Source organism: Haemaphysalis longicornis, unplaced genomic scaffold, assembly GCF_048455015.1.
Source record: "Haemaphysalis longicornis isolate Haplotype H1 unplaced genomic scaffold, Haemaphysalis longicornis Haplotype H1 scaffold_1, whole genome shotgun sequence".
Lineage (NCBI taxonomy): Eukaryota > Metazoa > Arthropoda > Arachnida > Ixodida > Ixodidae > Haemaphysalis > Haemaphysalis longicornis.
The window spans coordinates 293,839,930-293,861,919 of record NW_027526203.1 but is presented as its reverse complement, the minus strand read 5'-3'; the positions used below and the strand labels follow the sequence as shown (position 1 = coordinate 293,861,919).

At 46.2% G+C, this 21,990-nt stretch overlaps 1 protein-coding gene across 1 annotated transcript in view; it reads left to right on the top strand.

Annotated features, from left to right (window-relative positions):
- LOC144148232 (sulfhydryl oxidase 2-like) overlaps positions 1-21,990 on the top strand; it is a 73,470-nt gene that overhangs the window by 6,598 nt on the left and 44,882 nt on the right. Inside the window, exons 2-6 of the mRNA XM_077679807.1 lie at positions 935-1,029; positions 8,011-8,171; positions 12,033-12,129; positions 13,424-13,593; positions 13,871-14,008. Coding sequence (XP_077535933.1) covers positions 935-1,029; positions 8,011-8,171; positions 12,033-12,129; positions 13,424-13,593; positions 13,871-14,008 — 661 coding nt within the window. The remainder of the gene's footprint in view (positions 1-934; positions 1,030-8,010; positions 8,172-12,032; positions 12,130-13,423; positions 13,594-13,870; positions 14,009-21,990) is intronic.

The window sequence follows — 21,990 nt, the reverse complement described above, 5'->3', positions numbered from 1 at the left end:
TGCCAGCGAAACTGGATGGTGTTTGATTGAATAGTTGATAAGGTAAACCGGAAGATTTGTGAGAGAACATCTGTGCTGATACTGGGATCACTTCAGTCACAGGATATCCAGTATTTCTGCACACTGCTGCATTGCTTCACTGCTCATACATTGCTTGTGATGATTGGCATTGATGTCACTTCCGGTCACCCTGATGGCACTTCTGATTGTAATGCTGTAATTGTTGTGTAATGCCATGTCCGCCAGTATACGTTTTCATCAACCCCTCACACATAAGGGATAGGCGAAAAGCAAAAACGCCCGTGTGTACGAGATTTCGGCGCACGTTAAAGATCCCCAGGTTGTCAAAATTAATCCGGAGCCCTCCACTACGGCGCGCCTCATCGCCTGCGTTGCGTCGGCGCGTTAAACCCTACAATCAATCAATCAATCACACATAAGGGATACATTTTAAGTCCATTGCCTTACTGCATCTCCTTAGTGGCCTTGAAAGGCCTCTTTTCTGCACTGCTTCATGGGGCCACGTGATGTAGAGGATATACTTTCGAGGCTATGGACAGGGCCATGTTGGTTATGTTTATGGATGCGCAATCCAAAATGTGTACGTTACATCCTAATTTTCATCATTGGGCATTGCTGCTTTTGCTTTCAAATTTGCTTTCACCATAAGATTGGATCCCTATGCAGTTTTTCTGTAAAAATCTTCCAGATCCCTCGCCCCAGTTTCCCATAAACAGCGTCCCCATAATCTTTAGGTGCTATGGGCTGCTCGAAACTATTTGTAAACAATACAGAAGAGCAGTGCCATTTACGTATCTTGATGCTGACCGGTGTTATCGTTACCATGCAGTTTTGCAAGCTTTCGTAAAAAGTGTTCTGTTTGCCTGTAGTGGTGCCTTTGCTTGCATAATTACCTGTTGCATGTCTCTACCAGGTTGGAAATCTGTTGTCAGCTTGGCAGTCATCGACTGTGTTGAGAACATGAAAGCCTGTCGTGCGTACGGCATCAACTCATATCCCACCATAAAAGTGAGTAGCCTTGCACAAGTTTTATATTTGTACAATAGGCTTCCAAAAAACTTGTTTAGAAATTACGGAGGCCTTTTAAATTGTCCGAAGATCACTCGCAAGGTCTAAAAAGCTTTCATAATCCACGGCTCATCCAATACTTCCCCAATTTATGCACAGTTTACAGCAAAGTTGTCTTCTTAAAGGAGCCATGAAGAGAAAATGCAAGTTGGTTTTATTCGAAAGATTTCGTGTTTTATAGTGCTCCCAGCGCTTGTCCGGATACAAACGGCGCTTTATTCACTGAGAAATTAAACAATTTAGGTTAAAATTTTGATTTTCCCGCTCAATCGTGCGTTTTCGTGGTCCCAAATGACATCACAGGAACCGACCGCTCTGCAGCCTAGAGTACCTTCATTCACGCATCCGCCGTACAGGGTAGAGACACGTATACGCTGGCGCCGCCATTTTGGGTCGCTCGCTCGCCGCCGAAGCATGACATTGTGTGAAAACCGCGCTAAAATTATCGCCTCAACGCGGTTTACTGAAGCAGTTTGAATCATATTGTCTGTTTCGTATTGCTAGGTCTCGTGGGAAACGAAAAGAACAACGCGTTGAGAACGTTGGCCCAATTGCGGCGGCACGGGACCGTTCAAAGGTTGTCTCCACCCTGTACAGCGGTGGTGGTTTGTTCCCGTGTTTCTTTACGTTCCGTAACCTAGATGGCGCCACCATACCGTGGCAAGCGTTTGGTTTGTTTTTGCCCGTATTTAAACCTGGCTTGTTTTTGTTCTGGGAGAAAATATTCGTTCCCTGAAACAGTGCTCGCTCGACAAATGTGGTCACGTAAGACACCGTTGCTTGCGTCAACCGGCCAGTGTCGTCTGAGACAACCCCAAACCCCGTAGTGCTGTGCAGCTAAACGAAGCATGCTGTGCGCAGTACGAACAGCAGTACGCATCAGTACTTCTATGTTTACATGTGCTTTCGTAACTTCCACTGTTTGTCCCATCATTCTTATTGCTTTGTAAAGAATGTGCCCTAAATTTAAGCGCAAATCGCTCGTTCGTCTAGTTTGTTAGCTCTACCTAATTTTCGTCTGCTTCTGCCAGCCTTCGCCAATCGCAGAGCTTAGCTCATGTGACATCATAGGTTCTGTTGCAGGAAATGAGCTGGTGGGTCGCATGACCATTCCCGTTTTTCCTAATTATGTAGCTTATTTGAGCGAAGTTTACGTTAAAAGTGGTGTCAGTATGATTCTAACGAGACAATCTTTTGAATGAACCAAACTTGTGTTTTCTCTTCATGGCTCCTTTAATAAGCGATAAATTTTTGGAGCCAGTTTTTTTACCTGAGGCCCTGTTCTTTGTTTAACAGAGGAATTGTGTGAGTATTAGGAGGGAGCAGAACAAGCAAATTGTGTAGAGGCGCTTTAAAGCTTGCTTGCTTGCAAAAAAAAAAAAAAAAGTGGGCACAACTAAAAATTTTTTTCACGGCATTTCTTCCTCCCCATAAATAACACAAGTTTATAGCTAACCAGATAAGAGTCAGTGTAATGAGAGAGGAGCTATGTTTTTTAAATATTGTCCTTAAGCACTCTGGCTTTTGAAAATTGTCCTCACTTGTTAGCACTCCTGGGGCGGTATTCTCGTAACTGTCCCTTTTGAAAACGTCCCTTTTGAGTCCCTTTCGTCGTGACGTACTTCCGGTTAAGCAATGGGCGTTGACAGTAGGTTTGCCGCGCTTGCGTTACGTCACTTCCGGTAGTTTGCTTTTAGCCAATCAGGGCTCGCCAAAAGGGACACTTTTCAAAGGGACAAAACTCGAGAATACCGCCCCTGATGGGGAACTAAAGGTCTCTGTTGTTCAAACTAAACATCAGATTTTTCGTAATAGCTCTTTTGTATTTCATTTGGGACAAGTGATGCCTTGTTTGCCTAGCAAAAATTCCTTTATCCAATTTCCCTCCCATTTTAGGACGGAGGGGGGGGGGGGGGGGGGCGGGGGAGACATATAAGTGCATGTCACTAGTTGTGATTAAGAATGCCAAAGTGAGCCGTAGGGTGCTGCCATTCAGTGAAAGGTGTTCAAATTGCAACAACACACTTTTCCAGCATAGTGGGTACCAAAAGTCAGTGGTCTGCTCGTTTCCCTAGCCTGCACTGGTACTTTATGCTCTTCTCAGTGGCTTCCCAAGCTGTGTCTAGAGTGCTGCCCCGTGTGTGAATACGTGTGTGTGTGTGAGAGAGAGAGAGAAGGAGGGTGGGAAAGAAGGATCTACATTTAAGATTAAGGAAACCTTGTCTTCTTCACTGGAATCGTGGCTATAGGGCTGTGTTATGCCGTTCATATTTTTTAGGCTTAACTGGCACTGCTCAATATGTGGGGTATGATGGTGCAGGAGATCCTGACACAGAGCGTTAAGGTATGCAGCCACATTCTCACAGTATCGCCTGTCCAGGAGTGCAGTACTGGGGTTGTGAAAGGTTTGCGGTGTGTCTACTCCATTCTCATGCTGGAGGCGTTAGATGAACGTACCTAGTCAAAGTGCACAGTTACATTCTCAGCTTTTTTTTTTTAATAGTTGTGACACAGGAAATATTTGGGGCTTTCCTGATCACGAACAGCAGCGTCCGGTGTCCCAGCATGCCCTTCATTTCACTGCTAGGAAAAGGACTGTCTGTCACATTGATGCTTTTGTCGCATATTTTTGTCGTGTTTTTACACTTCAAATTTGCATGAGTAGATAATATTACATACGACCAGACGGTGTGGCTGCTGGTCAGTGCATCGGGCAATGTTTTTTTTTTTTTCGTGTCCTATTATTCGCTTATTAGTTGTAACATTAGTTGAAAAAGCTTTGTCTTTGAACTAATAGTCTTTTTTTTTAAGGCTTAAAATGACCTCACAACATGCAGGTTTTACTAGAAGAGATATTTGAAAAATTCTAAGGAATCTTCGAAATGAAATTTAAATATTTATAATTGGCTTGCTGGCTTTCTTTAAGTGATTTAATTGACCATTCTATTTGTTGCAAAAAAAACAATTTTCTGCCGGCTGTGTATTAGTTGGCATGAAATTGTTTTTCAAGTGGCACCTTCTTGGTGTGGGTGTGGAGGCTAGAACATAGGGAACAATGTCTTTTCTTCATGGAAACAATGGAAGTGTCTGTAGCATGGTGAGAGCGGCCTAATTTTTTCTTTTGCGCTTGGGTATGTAGTAGCAGATGCACTTAGGTTTATGGCTTATGATGCCATTGTCCCATCAAGTGTTCAGGGGCTCTGTAAGTTGCGCGCAGACACATTCTTTTCTTGTGCAGGCTTTGCTCCACAATGCAGGCTTTTTTTCCCTCCAGTTTTGTGCACAAAGCTTGTAGGGCTTTGCTATGCCTTTAAAATTGTAATTCATGCCTGATTCTACTCACACCAATTTAGTAATGACCTCCAAAGAAAATTTTTATGCATATGGGTTCTCATGAACATAATTTCTCTGGGTAACTGTCACGCTAGTTACAAAATATCCTTCCTGTTGAGCTGCTTCCCAAAGACAGCTGGATTTAATGCTGTGCAAATCTTTCAGAAAGAAGACCATTTCACACATGGCGCACATATGCCAATGTAAAAAATGTGGAATTGCCGATTGCCTTTATCACCGCTTCTAGATATATTTTTTTCATTGTGATTGTTGTTTATTTGAGATACTCATGTTTTACATTTTTGCTTTGTTGTTAACTAGCATGAGCAATAGAAAAGCTTACAAGGAAGTGTGCGAATATTTGAAACTTCTGAAAATCGAAGCGAATAATAGGATATTCAATTCAGCTTCAAATCAGTTATCATCATTCGAAAGCTTCGACAAAGTTTTTCGAAGTTCGAAAGCGCCAACAGAATGAACTCAGACACGTGAGATTAACTCAGACACGTGAGATTATGCCTTGTTGAAAACGGGAAATGGCCAGCCAAAGACGAACGAAAAATATTCTTTACAACCAGTTTGAATGAGTTGGGCACCGGATGTATTGGATGGACTTCGAGTGCCTGAATCGACCGGTGAAAGCACCGGTTATCTTACTCCGTGCTGCAGTTTCAGTCCCTAGTGGTGACAGGCTTTACCGCGCTGCACCGGGGACGTACGGCCGAAGCCTGTTTTCTTCTCACTCTGCTGCAAAATTGGGTGCCAATGGAAGGGATTCCGTACTCCTAAAAAATTGAGCCATTCCACTGTGTGTAGGCGGATGACCAGGGAAGCTTTTCGGCACATGACATTGAGGTGATGCAGAATTTTGGCGAAAAGTTTGAGCAAATTTTATTTCTCTCGAGCGTTTACGGTGGGAATCCCTGAGAAAGAGTTTTGCACTTTGGACTCGATACATACATAGAGTCGAAGCCATAAATTTTGCAGTGGTTGAATGCGGTTAAACAAAACCAAGATTGTTGAGCGATAGTTCAGTTCTGGCGAATCAGCTGCCAGACAGCCGCTTTTGTAGCAGCAACTATTGCATCTACAGTTGCACCACACACAACATGCAGATTCTCCTGGGTGCCGCTGGCGCAAAAATGCTAAGTGAGCTGCGCACTGAACAAGCAGAGTGCGGAGCAAAGCCGAAGTATGTCGAGCGATAGCTCAGTTTTCAATCCAAGAGTGTGCAGTGAATGCACACATTTCCTGATGGCACGCATCCTTACCTTTTTCCCCACCTCTTGTAAGGTGAAGCCGCCTGTTGCGCCGGCTTCACCTTGGCTGAGCTTGAAGCATAGCGGCACGCTATGGGGCATTTCTTTGTTTGTACATGGAGAAACGAGCTTCGCATTAAAACCAGTTATGGGGCCAGGCACCCAGGGACCAGGCAAAGTGCTCGTCAGTGGAATGCGGTGGTAGCAGAGCCAGTAGAGCTCGCAGCCAGTGGCGGCCGGTGCGACATACATGACATGGCTCTAGTCCCAAATAACCGCAAGGACTTTTCAGGTGGGGAATCTTGAGAGGGGAGACAAACTCTATGAGGCAGGCCAAGGTTAAGATTTGCGCACATATTAAGTGCAAACCACAGATGACGCTCAATGCGCCAAGCTACATTGTCGAGCCATAAGTGCAAGTTCATTCCTTCAGTTAACTGTTGTAATACACAAATACACAAAACAAATTTCCCATGCCGTATTGCTGCTTATGAGCAGTTTGGCGCATCGAGGAATATCTTGCAGCCAAATGCTCCGCCAAAGCTGGCGTGGACAGCCAATTCAAGCATGCTGCACACTGCTTGAATCGACTGCTAGGTTCTAAAGCTCCTACACACGCATGGACACCATGCCACCGTAACACAACAAAGCGGGCGGGATACCACCACGCCATTATGTCCTTGCTTTGGCCTGTATGCGGAGTTTCCGTTCCAGAACTGACATTAGAATTCCTGGAACTGTTTACGTTTTTATTGATTGGTGTTAACGGCGTTGTCTTACGTGACTCCGTTTGTTGAGTATACCCCATCTTTCACGAAATGATTACTTTCTACCGTAACAAAAACAAGCCAGGTGCCAATACGGTCAAAAATAAAGTTCGGTGGACAAAGGTCTGCGGCTCCGTATGGTAGCGCTATCTGAGAGGACTGATGTTAAGCAAGGCTGCAGAGCCTAATGACGCACTAAAAGTCGTTTAATACCCAACCGTGTGACTTCATCACAAAAACACACGATTTGGTGGAAAAATCAAAAGTTTAACCTAAATTGATAATTTCTCAGTGAATGTGGCACCGTTTGCTGCTGGACTAGCGCTGGGGGCACTATAGAACGCGAAATCTTTCGAATAAAACCAACTTGTATTTTGTCTGCATGGCCCCTTTAAAGGTTCATGTGAGTTGTAAACATTGTCTATTTACCTGACCAGATTAAAGTCTAGAATGCACAGGCTATGGGCTGAGTTTTTTCGGTTTATTCGCATGCATTGTAAGGGGGAAAGTGCATTTGCAAGTTCTGTTCTCCTCAAACCATCCTCCCTGACCGACATGCTGGGAAGTCCCCGGGACACTCAGTGGATAGCTGGTGTGTTTAACCTGCGCAACCTGTGTGTGAGCGAACGAAAGTCTATAGATGAACCATGAAGTCAGTGAAAATCAAGGATGATGCAAGAATGCATCGCAAACCAGTGGGAAATCATTACGGTAGATGGCGTGCCAGCCGCAAATGGCGCGAGGTGTTTTCTTCTCTGCTCCCATTGCAGACTAACTACGTCTCTAGGCTACCAATTAATTGTAAAACGGTGGATTACATGGGTTAGACTGCACAATGTTGCCGAAATTAAGACCGACTAATTTACGTCAGGGCCTTTTTCAGTGGGTACTTGAGAATTAAGGAAGATGAGTGCATGTACTTTTTACAAAAGGTGAAATACATGGCTGGGAGGATTTCTGTATTGTTACTTCCAATTTTTAAGTGCAGATCACTTTAGGCGCTCGCCTTGTCGTCCTAGCTCGCTCGCACGACCCAAGTATATAGAGCACCTAGGTGGCGTCCCGGGGTAACGCTGTTGTTCACGGCGTACCCCAGAGGCTTCAAAAGCCAAGCGGTTTATATAGCCATAAGCGTTCGAAACTCGTGAAAGGCTGGCACTTGTCATACATCTTCCTGTTGTTTAGTGTAAAGAAAAAACTATAGGTACATTTGAGGAAAAATATATGTAATTAACCGGCAGCGCCGGCGTTCCTTTCGTTAAGGACGCCCGTTAGGTTGGTTTTTACGATAGCAAACGCAAAACGTGGCAGTGCAACGCCGGCACGTGCGGGGAGAAAAGCACAAGAACAGAAGGGCCCGCTGGCATGGTTTTAGGCAGGGAGCGCAAGCACAGTTAAGACAGGAAATTTGACATGCTGTGGGTGGCAGCAGTGAATGGATAATGGCACTGCAGCTAATTATGGTGAATCACTGCTCTGCACTTCCGACAGCTTTCACATTGAGTGGAACGGCTTTAATTTAGTTTAACTTAATCTTGCTCTCTTTCTGACCCACATTGCAGTTCTTTCGAGCGCGGTCCACCCATCAAGACCGCGGTGTCGAAGGGGAAGCACACCATAACCCGGCCCTGCTGCGTCAACAGGCTGTTGACTTTGTGGACAGAACAGACGCATACCATGGGGACCGGCCTGCTTCCTGGCCTCTTCTGAAGCCTCTTCAGGAGTTAGTATCTTATAATGGGGCAGGGAGACATAGAAAGGGCATGTGTTGTTTTTAGGTTTATGTTCTGCGGCATGTCGCACTGTGGTTTTACAAGTCCACAGAGATAAAAATGGGATATCTGACTGCACCACACCGGGTTTCTTTCACTTATTTAATTAAATTACTATTAGCACAAAGCTTGGCCAGAATTAACTTATGGAAAAGGTTAGATACAGTTAAACCTTGCTGTAGCAAACTTCAGTATAATAAAAACCCTGGTACAGCGAAGTGACAAGATTTACATAACTTAATGACCATTTAATCCCATGTTTACTTGGCTTTGGTGTAATGAAGCAAATTTTATGTACTAGTAATTTGAATATAACTAAGTTTGTAGCAGTATAATTAGAACACAGTAATGAGGAGGAGCAATTTCCCATTCACAGTGCAGTGTTTGAGGCAAAATTATAGCAGTGCGAGTGACTGGGGCCTCTTGATGCAGTGCTGCCAGACTTGTCCGAAAGCCCATGGGCATTGGAGAGACCACAGACAACACAGGCACTTGTTGAAGGTGCTGGTCTGCTTGCCAGTGCATGCAGTCTGCTTTCTCCATTTGTTACTTTTGTTTCTGCATGCAAGCTATCTGTGTTTTCCATCACTCCTTTCATATCTCTACATCACTCTATCACATTGCTTCTTTCCTTGGCCTTTTATCTGTGGTTTTAGAGCACTCATACTAGGGCCGAATTTCGTAACTCGAGACCACAATTCTAAGAAGAAAAAAAAACAGAAAGAAGATAAGGAGGAGGAAGTGAAGTGAACGTGCACTCCAGTGCTACCGCAAGGAAACTGCACTTCACATCATTTCACCAGGAGGAAGGAAGCACACTGCACAGCACTACTTAATTGCCATTTTTCTGCATCGGAGCAGAATAGGGGCACTCGTTGTGTGCTGGAGTTTTATGACTTCGAATCGGGCAAAGATTGCACGCATAGTATTATTGTGCAGTTGTGTCGTCTTTGCAGTATGTTAGATTTTGCAGGTAACTACATAGCAGGTAACAAAGCATTGAGGAACAGCTATCGGAGTACTGTGCAACAGGCTGTGTTCTTCCGGCATCAAAAATGCCTGCCGTTTGGAATGTTTCTTTTTTTACCCCTGTCTTTGAGTAAGGTGCTCGAGCAGTGTGGGAAAGATATTAGCGGAAGCAATGTAAGCCGCTGGTTCTTCACCAGTCTGTAGCTGGCACACGTGGTTCAGTTGTTTACGTGTATATAATGGTAAACAGGTTCGACGAGCAACAAAACACCATGCAAGCCCTGTTCCTACGGGTCCAGTGTGACGCCAATGTTCGCTGTGAATTGGGCACAAACAAAAATGGCAACAAATTACTTCCAAGGCTGTAATGAATAAGTGCTTACAATTGGCTAGTAAATTTTTGTTGTTTGTGCTTGCTAGGTTGGAATTTCGATTTAACAAAATTTTAATATAGGGCTCCTGCGCTGGAGTTTTCAGAGCTCTTTGGTGTAGGCAGTTGTGAAGCTCCGCCTCAAAAAACAGGCCACACCTGGACCCCCCACTTTGGATCGTGCGTACGGTGACGCCACCGTGGCCACTGCACGCACTATCCAAAAAACACAATAATTATTCTAACTGACTATTTAACATTAAACTTTACTTTAAAGATGCATAATTCTTTATTTTTGTACTTTTTTAACTCCAGTTATTATGTTGTGATTTTTCTGCGTCTGCGCAACTGCCTGGACCTATCGGTGCTTGTGCGGGCACAGCATAGGGCTGACCTGAAATACGAAGTTCGCAGTTGTCGCTCTGCCTACAGCACGCTGTATGCCATAACTAATCCTGTAGCTGATCAAGTGGCTCTAAATAATCCTTTCAGACTTGCGTAAAGCCGTCGAAGCGAATTTGTAACTCTTGTTTTTGCCGCCGGAAGACCGCAGATGACGCACAGCAGACGACAGTGCGCGAGTGACTGCGCTTCTCACTGGCCGCATTGTCACATTTTTTTACTGCTCTGGCTTTGAATGCATATAAACACTTGCATGGTTAAACACATTGGGATCCTTCGGCACAACAAATTTACGTAAGCACCTAAATACCATTGTTCGCCTAGGTCATCGTGCGGCGAAGCACGTTGTATAGTTTATTTTATCACCAGCAGAATGCGCCACTGTACGGAAAATCCAAAACAGTAGACCAATCCTAGGGCTTCTTTTTGATGCATGGTGCCTATGGGGAGTTTCGCAACTCCTATATCAAGTAACTCTTGGAGTTTTGGCAACATGCACCGCCCCCTCATGCCCGCCGTGTCTGGGTGGTACAAAAGCAGATGACCCGCGCCGCCCTTCATGTGCTTTCAATTAGAAGCCATAGCGTAGCTTGGTTGTACCTAATTTAATTGCGTTTTGGTGTGTTTAAATAACATAATAAAAAACTAGCCCTTGAAGTAGTTGCAGAGGCTAAACAAAATAATATCCACTAAAACAAGCCGATTTATCGGCTATCGCCCGGATACTGACTTCCTGACGGTAATTATCATTCTTTCTTCTTGCATACGGTCAACAAAGGAACAGTGCACAAGTAGCATAGAACACAGAATGTTGCTCCCCTATAGCCTGAGGTGACTGCAAAAGGTTGCTTCAGCGAGAGCATGCAAGCGGACGTACGCGAGCAGCGCAGCCGGCTCAGCTGACACCACCGGCCCGGCAGGGCCTTGGAAACGAGTGGATATTTGGTGTGATATTTTCGCAAACTAAATGATTTTTCACACAACAGTTGACGCCGCAGAATTTACTAACGGCAGGGTGCATGTATGCTAGCAGGTAAAAGGTGAGGCAATAGCGCGCATCAAATAAACAAATTAAGTGCTAATAAAGGACGCGAAACAAACACCAAATCGAACGTCCGCTGCCCTTTCATCCCTTTCATCTTCAGAGCTAAAGCAGGCCAAAACAATGATTCTCCCTTCCAATTTTTCACTTACCTGGCTGTGCAGTCAGCTTGTGAAGCCTTTAAAATTTCAGTGTCTTAACAGCCATGAGACAGTGCTATGCACCTGGTACTGGAAAAATTGGGGCTGTGGAATAATTGTATCAGCTTAAATCCTAAGCATTCCCCGTTTTTGTTTTAATGTTACAGCTAGAAAAAGAAATGCTGAGAGGCCTCAACTTCAATCAGCCTCCCCTGCTTTCAGAGAGTGACTCTTGAAATGAAATCATAAGAATGATGTCCAGATTTGCTTTAATATGTGGGCTATATGCAGTATTCCTACACATTGCACCTACTCACTGCATGTAATTCAGCAGCTATGGTGTTGAATTTGACTAACTGAAATATAATTTTGCACTGGGAGCAAACTGCCCATAAAGAACATCAAAATATCTAGAAAGCAATATCTAGCTTGGTTTTAAGTAAGTCGGAGGAAAATTAAAATGGGATTGGATGGACTTATGAGTGAAAAACTATGTACTTTTAAACAATGCGCGAATTTCTGGCGGCATTTTGGCATTTTAAATTCCTTACAGGCCCTAACAGGGCATTGAGTAAGGGGGGTTATAGATTTCTACAAAATCTAAGCAGTCTGAAATTAAAACATGCGAGCATAATTTGTGGGTGTTAAAGTACCACTGGTGGTTTAAGTTAATCTGGAACTGTACATTATGGTCCAGTTTACAACCCTGATGAGGCTTCATCACATTAACAAAAAATAATGCCTTAGAGTGGATGGATTCATGAAAATCGACAGTCCATTTTTCTTTCTTTTTCTTTTTTTTACAGTTAGGTAGTTGACGAAATTTGGTCGTTGTGTCTTTGGGTGCTCTGTGCTCTGTGGGTTTAGTATGTGTCTGCATACATTTCAGGTTGAGCAGCCTGACTGAGCTGTGGCAGCTTGCACCAGAGGGCGCAGAGATACTCATCCTTGTCGTGGAACGCAATGCTTCGTATGTGGGAAGAGAGGTGAGTCACTGCTAGGGTGACAGTTCTCTTTAGTTTTGTTTCTTAGGCATTTCGGGGATATGCTGGGCTGTCCAGATTTGGTTTTTGGGGAGGAATTGATTACAAAGAAGTTCAAGGTGGTAGCACAATAGATGTAAAAATAGTGCGGATGTGTTTACTGGAAGAGTTCTGCCATCTAATATTGCAGTGATCGGTGGAATCTCATGCAATTTGTCATAAAAACAGTGTATTGTGCACTGCAGTCCACTCTTGTTACCTTGATTGTATTAGCAGAGTCCATCACTGCCTTTCTGGTCATGAAACTTCACCATCACGCTATGGGAGAGCTTTGTACGCTGCCCCGGGAGGCCGCGCCGCGGCGCTGGTGTTGATCGGAGGGCAGCCGGGGGCGTGGTCAGAGCGCGTTTGGCAGGGAACGGACCACGAAGTAAGATAAAACAGACGCTCGCCGCCTTATCAGCAGTGCGCTTTCGCTTTACCTGTCGTGGGCCGCTCAAATCGACTTATCATTTTGTGAGTGGCGAAAAAATTTGGTGCGAACGGGCATGCCGCTACTGCGTTCCTGACTGCCGGTCTGGCTACAGAGCAGCGGCAGCCGCCTGATGCCCTCCGATCTGCGGTGGCGCCCCCGCGGTCGCCTTTGTCCCCGTACGAAACTTGGCCAGGAGTTTCATGACCAGACAAGCATTGAAGGACTCTGGTATTAGTTTAGTTCTATGAGGGTGTAGAGCTATGCATTTGGATCTAAGGCAGGGTGTTGAGCCACCAGGGTCATTGATTGGGTAGTGCCCTTAAAGGGGAGGGAGGGAGAGAGAGAGAGAGAGAGAGAGAGAGAGAGAGAGAGAGAGAGAGAGAGAGAGAGAGAGAGAGAGAGAGAGAGAGAGAGAGAGAGAGAGAGAGAGAGAGAGAGAGAGAGAGAGAGAGAGAGAGAGAGAGAGAGAGAGAGAGAGAGAGAGAGAGAGAGAGATTTACTGCAGCCTGGTGGCGGCTACTTCAACCTCTCTTCCGCCTCCGCGTCGGACCTGTCCAGTGGCGAAGATAGTGTGCAGGCATGGCCTCTGGCCGTACATATTGTGTTTGCACTAATCCTATTTGCCCTTTTGGAGGTGTAGGTAGTTTGACAAGCTTTTTGCTATGATGTGTTCATTTGTTGTGGGACCTATACGCTAGGATAGAGAAGCTACTTCTGATTAAGCTTCTGGGTGCGTAATTGGAGTCCATAGTCAACATGGAAGCAAAGCAGAGACTAATTTTTTAAGGCCTATTTATAAACAAATGGCGCATTATTGTGCAGGTGATCTTGGACTTCTCATCGCAACCACGTGTTTACGTGACTCGTCTAGTAACACCTTCAGACGGCGCGTGGCTGAAATCCTTACTGCCTGAAGTGAAAGATGCATCACATGTTCCTTGGGCTGACCTATATGCTGTCCACCATAATAACAGTGTGACTAGAATAATCAGGTGTGTGTGTCCTCCTTGATGAGCTTCATTTTGCTGCTTTGGAAACCCTTCATTGGGTTTCCAATGAAGGGTGGCAGGCAGGTTTTGTGTGGAATTCTTAAATTTACTTATTTTCAGAGGCGTACAAAACTTTCCCTAGCTCTGGGTCCTCACCATGCACAGCCTAAAGACTCATATTTTGAGGAGTGTTGTTTCCTGCAAGTGCATAACAGTGCTGGCTTGTTATGTTTTGTAGTCTACTTTTTTCAGTATTTGCACATATTTATTTGACCCATAGGTTAAGGGAAGAGGCTGGCTCCCGAGAGCTGGTTGTGCAGGCTCTGGAGCCCTACCATCGAGCAGCAGGGGCCAGTTCCACATCTACGCCTGCTACGACTGCACCACCATCAGAAATCACATACGTAGATACGAGCAAGTGAGTTGCTGCTGTGCTTCTCTTCAACTTGTCGCACAGGTGCCTCAGCCTGTTTTAGTGCAGACTGAGAATGGGATCAGACAGAATGGCAGCTAAGCTTTCGCCGTGTCGTCGAATGTATGAAACGTTTGCTCGATCCTTCCCACCAAGCATGCCAGCAAAGAGATGAGTGTAGAAGTTGCTGTTTAGAGCATACTTGGCGCACAGATAGGAAGTGAGTAAGTATCACAAAGCGGACGATTGAATGGACATGTGTTTGAAAATGTGCATCAAGGCAGCAAAGCAACAATCTGAGAGTGGAGTAGCATACCAGAAGCAGCCATTCTCGAGCACATGTGGCAGATCGATCTGCTACCATGGCAGGCTGCAGATCTGACTAAGGTGCTAGGTTGGGCTAGTTGGTATGAGCTGAACATACTGAAAAGACAGCGCGAAAACAGAACTGTGAAAAAGGCAAACAGTGGTTGTGTTTCTTGTTCATAGTCCCGTCTTCGTGCTGTTTCTCCAGTATGTTCAGAATTATCTCAATGCTTGTGGCAGTTTTACACTTAACTGTGCAGGTATGTTTTATTTTTTCCCAGCAGGTTACCCTATGTATTGCTCAAGCTGCTTTCAGTATTTTCCAGTCTGGTAAATGAAAAAAAAAAACCTCAGAAGAAAAAGAACGAAACTCGTGAAAACTAAGAAACCCTGCATGGAATCACTTAAAGCCACATAGCAGGAGTTTAAAATAACTCTTCAAAACAAATTCTCGCTCTTGAACGAGCAGTTTGAGGTCAGTGAAGACAGGCTAAATGACAACCTAACATCAGCATTCAGTGAATCAGCAGCAGCTGTGGGAAAAGCAACATGGAGAGAACAAACTGGAAAGCTAATTAAGAAAACGAAGAAACTAATTGCCAAATGTTAGAACGTGGAAGTGTCAAGTACGGTGGATCAGATTGAATTAGCCGAGCTGTCCGAACTGATTAACTGAAATAAAACAAAAGACATTCGTGCATATAACATGGCAGTGATCAAGGAAACGTTGCAAATAGGGGAAGCTTGAAAGCAACTAAGAGAAAGCTAGCCATGGGCAAACACGGGATGTACGCACTCAGACATGAGTAGGGAAACATTATGCACAACCATACGAGATAATTAATGTAGCAGAATGATTCTACACCAGGCTGTATACCAGCGACGTTAGACCAGGGGAAGCTACTCAGAGTACAAGCTCAAATTGCAATGTCCCATTAGTAACTATAAAGAGGAAGTTGGAAAGGCTCTCAAAGGCATGAAAAGAGGAAAAGCTGCAGTTGACAACGGCATAAACTGTACATCTTTTGAAGGAGGGAGGAGATGTTGTACTGGAAAAGCTTGCTGTACTATTTTCAGAATGCTGGAAGACTCAAAAAGTGCCCATAGCCTCGAAAAATGCCAACATTATTCCAATTCATAAGAAGAATTACAGACCCATCAGCCTACTCTCAGTTGTTTACAAGCTGTGTACATATGTTAGTTAGACACATAGGTAACAGCCTGGATTCCCATCAACCCAGAGAGCAGGCTGGGTTTAGGAAAGGGTACTCAACCATGGATCACATCCATGTCGTCAACCAAGTGATGGAAAAAATGGTTGCGGCTTAGCTCAGCTAACCTTGGATATGCAAAGCAAAAGCTTGGCTTAGTCTGGTTTACCGTATTGACTCGCATAATCCTCGCACTTTTTTTTTTCGGAAAAGTCAATGCAAAGTTAGGGGTGCGAGAATTATGCGGGAAAAAAAAATTCCCGTGCACAGTGTTGCCAATTTCCCTTATGCCAATCCCGCTAAATGTAGCGGTCGTTTTTTGTATAAGCCCAGTGTTGCCAACAGCAGCTATTTCTGTTTATTTTTTTATTTACAAAGTAAACAGTCTCCCGTCGATCAGCGATCATGAAATTGCCGCCTTTGCTTTCTGGCGCGCGCCCTATCTCGTCGTCGTCACGTGCGTGCCCTACTCCAGTAACGCACGTTGAAGTCGGTGACGCCCAAGTGCCTGCCTGCGGCACGGTTGCCGTGTTCGATCGCGTACTCTATCGCTTTCAATTTGAAAGCGATAGGGCGTTCTTCCCCATGGCGAAGCGGCACCAAGCACAAAACAAAGAGATCAAAAAGTTCTCAAAATGGCAGAGCTATCCACCACTGACGCGAGTGGCTCGCTGACTGCTGCCGCTCAACGGCGGGAGCGGGACCACGACGGCGACACGACGACACGACAGCGGGATGCGCGAACATCGTCTAGTTGCGCGCACGCGAAACCGGCTCAAGGACAGTGTGAGTAGTGTGTTAGGGCGCCTGTTAGGGAGTAGCCATGCAGGTTGTTAGGGCGCCTGGATGACCTTGGATACACAGCGCTCTCCGCCGAACGGAGAGGCGGCGGGGGAGGGCGCGCGTTGGAGAGCGCGTGCGCCATGCGGGTTCCGCGAGCAGGCAACTTTCGCCGCTGCAAAGTTGAGGGTGCGAGGATTATGCGAGGAACCAAAAAATCCAAGTTTTGGTGGCTCACATTAGGGGTGCGAGGATTACGCGAGTGCGAGGATTACGCGAGTAAATACGGTAAGTCTTGGCTAACCTTTGATGTAGCTGTTTTGCCGACCACGGCTCAAAGCCGTTCGGTCCCGTGCCACGCTCACAGAGTGAGGCCCGGCGAACGCGGGCCTCCTTCTCATTCACGGTGAACGCGCCGCGCCGTTCTTCTTCACCGGGCGCGAGACGAGTCACGTAGCCCGAGACAACCAGCGGCGCATACATGGGAGGCTGCGGGGGTGGTTGGCTGCGGATCAGCTGATTGGCTGCTACCACGGCGGCGGCGGCTGCTCATATGAGCAGAACGACTGAAAACGAGGCCTTGTGCACAGCGCCGAAAGCGGGCCCAGTGAATCACTTGCGTGTCCTCCGCGAAACCACTGGACGAAATTAGTAAAGCCTTGCTTTAAAATTCGCAGAGTACACTAGACCCCTTTACATGGCATTTATCGATTATGAGAAAGTGTTTCATTCCGTACTCACTGCAGCCATTTTAGAAGCACTAGAAGACCAGGGAATAGAGCAAACCTACATAACACTTGTAAAAGACATACATAAGGGATGCACGGGCAGGATAACCCTCCACAAGCAATGCGATAAATTTCCAATCTGAAAGGGAGTAAGAAAGGGAGATACCATCTCTCCAACACTATTCACAGCTTGTCTGGAGGGGGTATTTAGAAAGCTTGATTGGGAAAACATCGGATTAAAGGAGTACTGACACGAAATTTCAAAGCTGAGATAACTATGTAAAATGCTTCCTTTTTATCAGGAGATATCTCCCAGCAAATTTCAGCAGCAACCGTTCGGCGTAACATAATTTAAATCCATTTTAATCTTTGCCCGCACGAGAAAGCCGAGAGCGGGCCGACGTGACATCATCTGCTACTTGCCCCAAACTGCCGACGTGCTGGCTGTGGTTGGCATGCGCTGCTTCGGCGTGTGTACATGTCATGGTTTTGGGACTGCCGTCATGCTGCCCGGGCGCGTGGGGACGGTGAAGACCTCGGCCGGTCTGGGCGCGCGCGTGCACTCGCTCACGCGCACGTCCAGAGTTGCAGCGGTGCGGCAAGAATGGTGACGTCACGTGATACCTCCTGTCATGGCGGCCGCTCGGCATTCGTTTTGTTGAAACCGAAACTGACGCGAATAAACGACGCTGTAAATGAATGTTTACGCTGCGCTCAACTGTCTAATGTGTCATTCTATGATTAGTGGGCTGGTAGGCACGCATAGTAGCGAAAAAAAATGTAACACGAAATTTTCATGTCAGCACTCCTTTAAGGATAAACGGAATATACTTGAGCCATTTTGTGTTGGCGGACGACATAAGCCTGTTCTACATGGTACGATTTTCACTGGGAATTCACAGATGCAGTAAAACGACCTTTTTCCGTTGCTGCGGCAAAGTGCCAAATGTTTGGAACAGTTGAGCATCCCCCGCAAATGCTGCTCGTGTGGCCTTAAAGGGGTCCTGAAATACCTTCCGCCGATGCATGGATGTACATGTACCCAAATAAAGCAATGTATTTGCAATCTCCTCCCGCAAGAATTATGTTAAAGCGATGAGTATTAGCTGAGAAATCGTAAATCAAAAACCGCGCATTATCGTCGCTCCGCGTTTCCTCCTCCTTTCGACTTACTCTCCGCTGTTGACGGCGCGCGAGACTTGCCTCCCATGATGCTGCGCTCCGCAGAGGTGACGTACTTCCGCTATTGTCGTCTGCTACGGGCAAGCTTTGTTGACAGTGACACCATGAATCATGCACTCCGCTCAAGGCTGGAAAAGCGAACGAAAAATCTGGCCGCATGTATGCGGCGGCCTGGCCTTGCCGTTTCGCGGTGTACGTTGCTGGCGGCACATGACTTTTTATTGGCGGCGAACTCGCAGCCGCACAAGGAGGGTCGTGCGCTCGTTCCCTTGATGCACCGCGCACTGTTTATCCAAAAAGCGCCGTATCAGATGTGGCCCCGCTGGTGCCGGGTCTTATTTTGTGGCGGTGGTAATTCCTGCCGGCGGCATGTGAAGAAGTCATATTAAATCGATACAGAACCCGTGCACAAAACGCTTCAATCATGTGACCAGTTCAGCTTGGGGCGACGCGTGGTGGAGAGCGGCAACGTTGGCAAAACATGCTCCGTCGCGGCTCTGAGCTTTCTAGCGCTGGAGCGAGCGCCATTTCTTTGACAATCTCAAACATCGGTTGCCTTGGTAACAAGGCACAAACCGCTCCAGAAGTCAGTTACGGTTGCGTGATCCCGGTTCAGCTTGGGGCCCCACTTCGCGACATGTGGGCACTGCAGGCGTACCACTCACTCCCATTGGGAAGTGCGAGATGCGTTTGGCATTACAGGAGGCGATGGTGTGTCTGTTTGGACGCCTTTGTTTCGCGATGAAATGCGACGTTGTGCTTCTGCGGGTGGATAGTGCTTCCCATGGTCTGGATTATCTTTCTCGTGCGACGTACGACTCAACCTCGCATGGGGTATGTGCAGTGTGCGTGGCTAAAAGCCATCGGCTTGTGCGCCAGAGTTAAGTGACTTGCTGTTCGTCCCCGCAAACCGCGCGCGAGGTGAGTACCGAATTTACGACGGGCAGGAGGCAACCCATCCTCTGTCAATTGTGGTTCAGACTTTCAACGCATGTTGTGACGTTGTGTTCGTTAGAAACGCATCTCTGGATTGTTTTGAAGTTGAATAAAATGTATGCGTCAAACCCGGGCATTCGGCTCAGGGCGTTCTCTGCGATTGCACGAAAGAAGTGCCACGGGGCTTCAACGCTTTCTTTACGGAACGTACTCAGGTAACAGAATACCCATGTCGTGTTATGGCCGTGTTGCATTCAATACAAAAGGTTAAGCGTTTGTTTTACACTTGTTTCGTTTGTCGTAAAATGCCCAAGCACTCCGCTGGCAGATCAGCCGGCGAGCCGACGCTGAGCAGACGACTCATCTCTTTGCCGGAAGTGCGTGAAAAAGCCGCCCAATAGCAGGATGTCTAGCTCATGACGAACATCTGGGAATCGATGATGTAGACATGTGAAGATGGCGGCGCCCAAAAACACGAAGGGAAGGGTGAGAAAAAAACGACAAACTTTGCAACAAAAGTGTGAGCTTTCCGCTGCGCGTACAAGAGTAATACTTGGCACAGAGGACGTTGACGACCCAATCTAACGGTTGCGCTAGTTCTTTTAGTGTGCCCAAAATGCCTTTCAGGGCCCCTTTAAGTAGCCAGACCTGCGGCCAATAGGAACACAGCTAGGTGAACGTCACAGCATCACCATCTGCACGATTAGCAACCAGATGGCATTGCTTGTATTAATGCAGCATAAGCGTGGGCACACCAAAATGAATGCACGTGCGTTCACAACACGAGGTCATGCGCCGTTTACAGAAGAACCCTGTACAGAAGTACTGAAAAACCCAAGAAGAACCGTCTGAGGTATACCGGAGTGTGCTAGACATGTACAACCATAGAGTTTCATACTAATGTATACTAGGGGGATCTGGCGCCACTGACCAGGGAAGCCACGCTTCAGTGAGTGTTCCGTCATGTACTGGGCATGCACGTTCCACTTTTCCTCAGCTTGGCTCATGAGCAGGCTGAAAAGTTGGCTCTGGCTGCAAAAAAGCAGCTATATTACTGTGAAAAGTTAGTATTCAAATTTGGTTTCTTATTATAAAATGAAGCTCCAAAAAGATTTATTTGCCAGTGATTATTTGGAAGCCTCATGCAAGAGGAGGAGGAAGAGGAACAAACATTGATTTTAAATATTTTTGCAAGATAAAAAAAGAAAAAAGCGTTACCCTTTTTTGTTGATTTTGGCTTCAAGACAAAAAAGAATCCATGTGGCAAACCAAGCCAAGTACGCGAAGAACGTCGCTAGCTGCAATGGTGGTGCCCACTATGGCCCGCGATTGCAGGGCTAGATTTCCCTCTAGTATATATTAGAGAGTTTTATTAGCATAGCGGGCTCCGTCCGCTAACGCTACGGCGGTGGGTAGCGGGGCCCAACTGGGCAGGCGCAAATTCGTTCCAGTAGTTGGGATTAGTTCCGCGAGCCAGCCTTCGCCATGCCTGCGCATTCCTCCTCATCCTCCTCAACCTCCTCACCCTCCCCGTGCGCGCATGCGCAGTAGGGTCCTGCTATCCTGCCGCCGTAGCGTGAGCCTCCGCTAGCCGCTATGCTAAAACTCTCTATTAGTATGAAAATCTGTGTGCACAACCGCACAACCACAGGAAGTGAACCCTGGGTTGCTTACTGTGTTTGCCTTTTCTGCCATGTGTGCATACATTGGTAAATAATTAGCAATTGTTATATGAAACCGCAAATAAACTCATATTCACTGCAAAACAGTCTGGAACAACTTACCCAGAAAGTAAAATAAAACCTTTTTTTTTAAATCACAACAAGCTTTGCTTGTGGTTAACTTAATCTGGTCTACAAACAATGTGCCTCTGAAATGCAAAAATCATCATGTTCACAGGCCATGTAGACGACATTTCCAGGCATTGCGAACTTCGCACGTGCGAATGTTCACTCCACCGAATTCGCAGACAAATAACGCACCATGTAGAACGGACTATAGTTTTGATTGATTAATTGATTGTAGGGTTTAACGCGCCGATGCAACGCAGGCGAGGCGCGCCGTAGTGGAGGGCTCCGGATTAATTTGGCCACCTGGGGATCTTTAATGTGCGCCAAAATTTCATACGCACGGGCGTTTTTGCTTTTTGCATCCATCAGAAAAGTGGACGCCGTGGCCGGGAGTCGAACCTGCGTCCTCATGCTCAGCAGCACAACGCCTGCAGAACACATGCAAAGGATGCTTGAGAAACTACATTCAGAAAGCACGGCCGTGGGGCTAAACATAAATATGAATAGATCTAAAGTAATGAGGAATAAGCATTCCAAGAACGTCTTCTTCAGCTTAGGAAACAAAATGCTAGAAGAAGTTGCAGAATATAGCTACCTCGGACGGATGGTTCAAGCTGACCCCAACCACGAGAGAGAAATGTCAGGCAGAATAGATATGGGCTGGGGATATGGTCTGGGCTGGGGGCTGGGAGATATGGGCTGGGAGCACAAGCGCACATGCGATGCTTGGCTGACTGGTACGCTAGTAGGAAAATCTAAGGCCACTTGAAGGCGGGAGAAGTCAGCGAAGCCAATATAGGTACTAAGGAAATAAAAATAAACTGAAACTTTTACCGTACAGCGTAAACCTAGGGAGCAGGAAGCACTTTTTTGCGCTGGGTGAACAAGCACAGCGGTCAGCAGCACAGCACAACTACGCATCTGCGAATGCTTTTCCGTCTAAGAAATGCTATTGCTAGACGTGAGATATTGTGGAAATTTGGGGGACGCTTACTGCACGAGCGCTATACAACAAATAGTCACCTAAGCTGCTTGAAATGCTAAAACTAAATAAA